At 33.2% G+C, this 6428-nt stretch overlaps 2 protein-coding genes and 1 long non-coding RNA gene across 3 annotated transcripts; 1 reads left to right on the top strand and 2 right to left on the bottom strand.

Moving 5' to 3' along the window:
• Window positions 1-63: 63 nt before the first annotated feature.
• LOC122714227 lies at window positions 64-904 on the top strand. The gene is made up of 3 exons (XR_006346600.1): window positions 64-118; window positions 392-663; window positions 779-904. It is a non-coding gene; the product is annotated as an uncharacterized LOC122714227 (long non-coding RNA).
• A 2831-nt stretch (window positions 905-3735) lies between these two features.
• LOC122714265 lies at window positions 3736-4519 on the bottom strand. Its single transcript, XM_043935463.1, has 2 exons — window positions 4447-4519; window positions 3736-4307 (listed from the first exon to the last, which is right to left on the bottom strand). The coding sequence occupies exons 1-2, from the start codon at window positions 4517-4519 to the stop codon at window positions 3736-3738; spliced, it is 645 nt and encodes a 214-aa protein (XP_043791398.1).
• A 376-nt stretch (window positions 4520-4895) lies between these two features.
• Window positions 4896-6376, bottom strand: LOC122714260. Its single transcript, XM_043935446.1, has 3 exons — window positions 6260-6376; window positions 5560-6179; window positions 4896-5397 (listed from the first exon to the last, which is right to left on the bottom strand). The coding sequence occupies exons 1-3, from the start codon at window positions 6306-6308 to the stop codon at window positions 4939-4941; spliced, it is 1128 nt and encodes a 375-aa protein (XP_043791381.1). The 5' UTR covers window positions 6309-6376; the 3' UTR covers window positions 4896-4938.
• Window positions 6377-6428: the final 52 nt, after the last annotated feature.

Here is a 6428-nt window from a genome sequence, read left to right as displayed (position 1 = left end):
ATACGATCGTATTTATTTACCTTTGAATGATCATATATATATATATATATATATATATATACGTATTTATATTCTTTCCAATATTTTTGTTTCTATAAAAGAAAGGGAATAAAGTAAGGTAATATTCATTTTCATTATTAGTAATTATCATAAGATGTAACGTTAATAAAGCGACATTTGTTTATTCCCTCTTCGAAATTTATGACACCATCATTCATTCCGTTATAATAGGTAGAAAAGCAAACAAAAGACAATGTCTATTAACTTTTATACCTACCACCATACTGTTTCTCATTATACATTTCTTTTTCACATCTGATTTATTTCTAATAATTTCGAGGTTCAAGATGTAACAGAATTCGAAGAAATGATAATGTCACATTTTCGACAGACGTTTGGAAGCGTTCGATCCTGCAGGATCCACGAGGCAAGGCGGTGGTCCGTCGAGGAGTATCAGCTGTTCGAATTATTATCGTTGCAGGCGACGGCAGATGTTCACTAGGCTAAAACGCTCCCCCGAAGGCTTTGAACCCGCTGATCTCTTTTCTTTAGAGCGAGTGAAAAACTTTCAAGGAAGCCCAACGTCTCGTCCAATCTCGCACAATGCCTCGTTTCCACAAGCGAGTAGGAAACTAACCTAAAAACTGGAAAACAATGAGAACGGTAACGATAAGGAATTAAAAAAATCTACATCTTTTACAAATATTTTACGATACAAATCGTCAGATATTTTCAATTATTTGGATTATAACCTAACTTTTTAACCTAATTTTCACAGGTTTATTTTCGTTTTCGTTGCATCGAAGTAAATCGATTATCACTTCGAACGTACGTAAGATATTCGCATAGAAGACGAGCATAGATACTTTTTTAACGATCTCGCTGACAATCGTGGTGGAAGATAACTCGGACCAATCTCCTCTTGGATTTCCCTGACAATCGGTACAACCTCCGTTTCGCAGCATTGTTCGAAACCTGCCGTAAGTTACGTGTCACGAAGTATAGGATATCATCGTCGTCTGCGTTTGAAGGAGACCCCATAGGTTCGTGGCACGCGCTGCCAGCTGCCCCACAGCTGTCTCTCTTCTCCTGTCGTCCCCCATACACGAGGCCGGGGTTCTTACCCGAGCGTAGTGCATTTACCACACAGAACGGGGCCTTTTCGCCTCTGTACATGCATGCGCACCGAATTCAAAACGCGTGTATTTTCGTGGCTGCGTACCTACGTACGTTGTCACGTAGTTGCATACTCGATGAGGTTGGTGCACCCTTAAGGAACGTCGAGGCTCGAAAAAATGAACAGACACTTTTATTGTACTCCTGAATGAGGAGGATACATCTCCTCCCTTTGACAAATTTTCAAAATGTCTTCTAATATTTCACCTCTCAATGGGCCAACACCTTTGAACTTTCGTCTTAACCTAGTCTCGTCTTCCTCATCCTCCTCTTGTGGGAATCTCTGGGAGAAAGAAGTTTGTTCCTTTTCTTTTTTTTAATTTTGCCATCCTCGAAAATAGCAGTTGAAAATTTTATGAAATTAATCGTTCGTTCTTTCTTTATCTATTTTCGCTAGCGATATTTATGCTTATCGTTAAAACATTCTATAGGGTTTTGCATTTGCGGTTTCCCATCCGGTTCGCCCGACACGCAGGAAATAGTCCTGAAGTGTCCTAGAGGATGCAAGGCTATTAGGTTTCGCGTGGAAAAAAGCGACGTGGAAAAAAAGGAAAGGTGGGAAGATGGAGAGGGCGTAAGTGTTTGTACCGTGAAAGTGGAGAAAAGAAAGAAAGAAAAAGCAAAAACAAAACAAAAAAAAAAAAAAAAAAAAAGGGAAAATCAAAGTACGCACGTTGGGGACCGGAAATCCCAGGGCGTTCAACCCTGACACCCGGTATATATTTAGACTTAAAGAGACACACTCTATATCTGATCGTATAGATACCTTCGCGACATTTCTATCGGATGCTGGTACACTTTTACGAAAGCTTAAAAAAACTTCATATTTTCCTGAATCAATCATTTGCGCACTCGTGTTAAATTTGAATATTTCGAAAAAAACTTGCCATTATTGATACAATAAATAATGTATTCTACGTAGTCTCTGAAGAACTGCGCCCATTAGCACGTTGTCGTGATAATATCGACAACTCTCTTACCCCTCCTCGAAAAAGAGTTAACGCTTCCGTGAAGGAAGTTGATCGTTTCCTATTTGCTTATTGCATAATCGCGCACGCAATGTTGTACCAGTATATCGAGCACCACCCCCCCCCTTACACGTCACGTTTCAAAATAACCAAGTAACCCATAATTTTTACGCGTTTTAAAACGTTTGTTGCGGATTTTATAATAGTATAATATTTTAATGATATAAATGACGATACAAATACGATATTGTTAAAAATTCTTCTCGCTTCTTCGCGTGATATACAAGCAAATAATTTAATAACCTATAATTTTTACACGTTTTAAAACGTTTGTTGCGGATTTTATAATATTTTAATGATATAAATACAAATACGATATTGTTAAAAATTATTCTGGCTTTTTCGCGTGATATAAAAATATATATATTTAAAATTTGGATAATTTAAAATGGATGAAAAGTTGAATTAAAATTTATTATAGTTTGTAGTAGAGTAAAATAGTTTACGAAACAAACATTGAAAAATAAATGAATCGCGCTTCCCTGATCGAGTTTGATTGAATTGAAGAAGAGGAGGAAAGATCAAAAGGATGGACAAATTTTCTTTCTGTGAAAAACCATTCGTTAAAGCTGCAAAGTATTCGCGTCTTTAGAAACACAATACCAGCAGTGACGGCCTTCTCGAAATAGACGAGAAGCCCAGCCCTCCAAACTCGTCCGAAAATAAAACAGGTTTCTTCCCTGCGAACCACGTTGTCCGATTGGTAGACTCTGATGGAAGAGTTCGCTGATTAATCGACAATTTAAAAAAAAAAAAAAAAAAAAAAGAAAAGAAAAGAAATATTATGATTTATCAGATTGTTGTTATTCAGATTTTTTTTCTTTTTTTTTTTATCAAAAGGTAATTTGCAAAGCTCTGTTCTTTTTTTTTTATATACTTGAAATAGACAATAATAGTGGAAAATGTTGAAACAATTGTACAATCATGTGAACAATTGTTCAAACAATCTGGTGGTTTGTAAAACTCATCGAGAGATACATTGTTTTTATTTATAGCTTTTGCAATAACAAAGATATGTATTATGAGATTTTATCTTATAACATGAGCCAATTATTTTGAATTTTATCGCTTCAGAGTTAATATTTATATTCGTTGTAGTATTTACATTGTATAATATATTATTTAAGAGGGAAGAGTAGAAATAATTTTGACGATTGTAAACAGTCTTATCTATAATTGAATATTAAGAAAAAAAGGTTACTTTATAAAATTATCAATATTTATGGTTGAAGTTAAAATCTATACAAAATTCGAAAAAAAGTAGATTTTGTGAAATACTTTATGAAATAAAATTTACCTTATACTAAAATTATATTACAATTAATTTATCTTTTCCTTATTTATGTTGATGGAAAAAACAACTCCAACCTTTACAATGTACACTTTTCAAAAGTTTATCAAAATGAAAAGTATAGTTAACATAAAAGCTTTAAAAATTATAATTTTACAATAAAAACAATAATCTAAATTTACCAGTCATTGTGAAAAATAATAAAGTTGAGATAATATTGTAAAATATATCGTGTGATTATTAGTAATTATTTTCGTCATCATGGAGATACAAATTGGGATACAACTTTTTCCTCTGCTTTTCGTTCAAAACCATTAACTCCATGATACTTGGCCCGTCCTCGTTTAAAAATGCATCCCAATTAATTTTATCATTATCCCCGCCTCTTAAATTATCGTCTGGATCATTGTAATCGTATTCGTTACTTTTATTCGATGCACTGTTCATCAAGAGACGTCCTAAAACGTCCGCCTTTTTCCGCAGTTTCGTTGCTACGCTCCTCTTCACCTTATAATAATTGTCGTGCGTTTCCTTTTTAACCAAGCGGGACAATATTTTTCCCACTTTCGTGGAATCGAACGGCACGTTGACGAAAGACGTGGAAATATCTCGGCGGCATAATCGTGAATCCAAATCGTCCCCGTGTAGAATCGCGTTTTTATTTTTATATCGTTTATCTTTCTCTTTCTTATTCCCACTTCCTTCGCCATCCGACGTCATAAAATTGTCGTTAGACTTTTTCAACACGGGAGAAAGTGTCGTTAATTCCGGCAACTCGTTGGAGATATAATTATTTATCGATAGATATACTTCTAGAAAGATAAATATTATTAATACGAAAATTTCCATAGTATATATATATATATATAATTAAATAAATTTTATAATAGAAAAATCAATTATCATATTATAATATTTGTAACTATACGATTCCATTGAAAATCCACTTACTTGTCAAATTATGATAATTATATACGATTATACAAAGTAATACGAAAAATAACACAATTACTTTCCAACACATATTGTTTTATAAACTGTTCTCTGAAATAACGAAAACGCGAAAGCGTGCTCGTCAATAAAATTCCGGCAACGTTCTGATGAACCGATTCGTAATTATTATATCGTCCTATCCTAGTATAAACAACTTGTTGCCAGAAGAAACACAATTATTTACATTCGACTTATATCAAAGTATATAACATTACGAACGTAATAAATCTATAAGGTAATGTGATATTATTATTATTCTTAACTTAATATATATATATATATATATATATATATATATATATATATATATTTTAAAAGCATTTCACTAAAATTAATTTGTCAGTAAAAAAAAAAATTTAATTTATTAAATTTTTTATCATGATTATACACACGTTAATACATATTGATACATTACATTGCACGTTACAATTACACGTTATAGGTTTGATTCTATATTATAGGTTTGAAATCATTGTTGGCGAATGATGGTATATCGTCAGGTGTATACAAAAATCTTTTGAAATCGTTAGAATGATATTCGGGCATTTGTTGATGAAATTGACCTGGATAATGATGATCATGAACATGTGCAACGGGATAATAATTATTATACGTTTCATCCGGGTAAAAATTTACGGGTTTGTTGTACGAGGGTAAATCATAATTGATGTGCTCGTAACTGTGATAATAAGGGTCGTACGATTTCGTAGTGAAATCGATATGGTGTATATTTTGTGGATATCCGCCGTAGTAAAAATGTGGACTTGTTTGAGTCGAATTGTCAGTTTGGGTCATATTTCCAGACGTTGTGTTACTTGTTGTTGTGTTCGCGGCTCGTAATCCTATCGTAAAAGAATTATCTTTGACGATATTTTTCAACGTGTTACTCTGCTTCGCGTTAACTTCTTTCTGCGTATTACATAATAAATTAGAAGATGGAAACTGTTAATAGAAGAAACGGATTTTTAATTTTTATTATATTAATGCGTAATGCTAAATTCATAAAATATTTAATTCTTTTTACCACGTAAAATTTTATTTATATGTTCATCACGTTTTTCAAATTCTTACCTTGCCTTCTTCGTTCTGGTCCTCCTCCTCCTCTGTATTTTTGTCGATGTTTGGCGTTTTGATACTTTCGATTTTTTGAGCCTCCTCTACATACTCGTCCTTCAACTGATCAATGATTTTGTTGCCCAATAGATTTAACGAACTCGGTTGGACGTTTTGTAATCCATTAATTGATTGTAATCTTAATAAATCCAACAAAGGGGGATAAAATCCTACAGGAGTGGCAAATATATAAGGATACGAGACGTAAGGATAAGGATTATAGATCGCGGCAACGGGAGATGAAATTCGAGATGTTCCATCGACGTTCAACGATGGAAGTTTAGTATAAGTTTTTACGTCGGTCGACGCTGCATTTGTCAAATTACCGACACTTAAACCGGCTAGGAAAGCCAAACTTCTTAAAATTTTCGATTTTCTATTCGAAGAGTCAACTTCTTTCTTCATATTTCTTTCCAATTCTTCTAATCTAGTCAAATTCTGTTTCGAGTACAGAATATCCGTCAAAGAGATTTTTTTCTCGGGTATTTGTACATTGCCACTGTTCGTAGTAGTTTCTCGTAACGATCTATGAATTATTTTTGAATGTTCCGTCGTCGCACTAATTTTATGATATGCTCCTAGATAGACAATAATAATTAACGTGATCGAAAGAGAGAGCTTATTTTTTTTATTATAATACTTTTATAATATTACTTACTGGTATAATTAATACCGATAGTTAAAAGCACGAGGATCGAGAAATTCATTGTTACTGTACGATGTTTCGAACAAGAATGAAAAAAAAAATTGACGAAGGCTATTTGACAAAATTCGAAACCTGTGGGTTACCCTCATCTTTTATCTTGTGAAAGTATACCATTTAGATA

The sequence above is a fragment of the Apis laboriosa genome, unplaced genomic scaffold (genome assembly GCF_014066325.1).
Source record: "Apis laboriosa isolate Shangri-la unplaced genomic scaffold, ASM1406632v1 scaffold28_cov147, whole genome shotgun sequence".
Classification (NCBI taxonomy): Eukaryota; Metazoa; Arthropoda; class Insecta; order Hymenoptera; family Apidae; genus Apis; species Apis laboriosa.
The sequence above is the reverse complement of the archived record's forward strand: the minus strand, read 5'-3'. Positions and strand labels throughout refer to the sequence as shown.

Excerpts from the sequence above, each read along its gene's own strand:
- LOC122714265 (XM_043935463.1), bottom strand. The coding sequence starts at position 4,519 with ATGTGTTGGAAAGTAATTGTGTTATTTTTCGTATTACTTTGTATAATC. Across the intron at positions 4,308-4,446 it reads TAATTATCATAATTTGACAA|AAGTATATCTATCGATAAAT; the intron begins GTAAGTGGATTT and ends TTATCTTTCTAG.
- LOC122714260 (XM_043935446.1), bottom strand. The coding sequence starts at position 6,308 with ATGAATTTCTCGATCCTCGTGCTTTTAACTATCGGTATTAATTATACC. Across the intron at positions 6,180-6,259 it reads TATCGGTATTAATTATACCA|GAGCATATCATAAAATTAGT; the intron begins GTAAGTAATATT and ends TTGTCTATCTAG. Across the intron at positions 5,398-5,559 it reads ACCAGAACGAAGAAGGCAAG|AAAGAAGTTAACGCGAAGCA; the intron begins GTAAGAATTTGA and ends TGTAATACGCAG.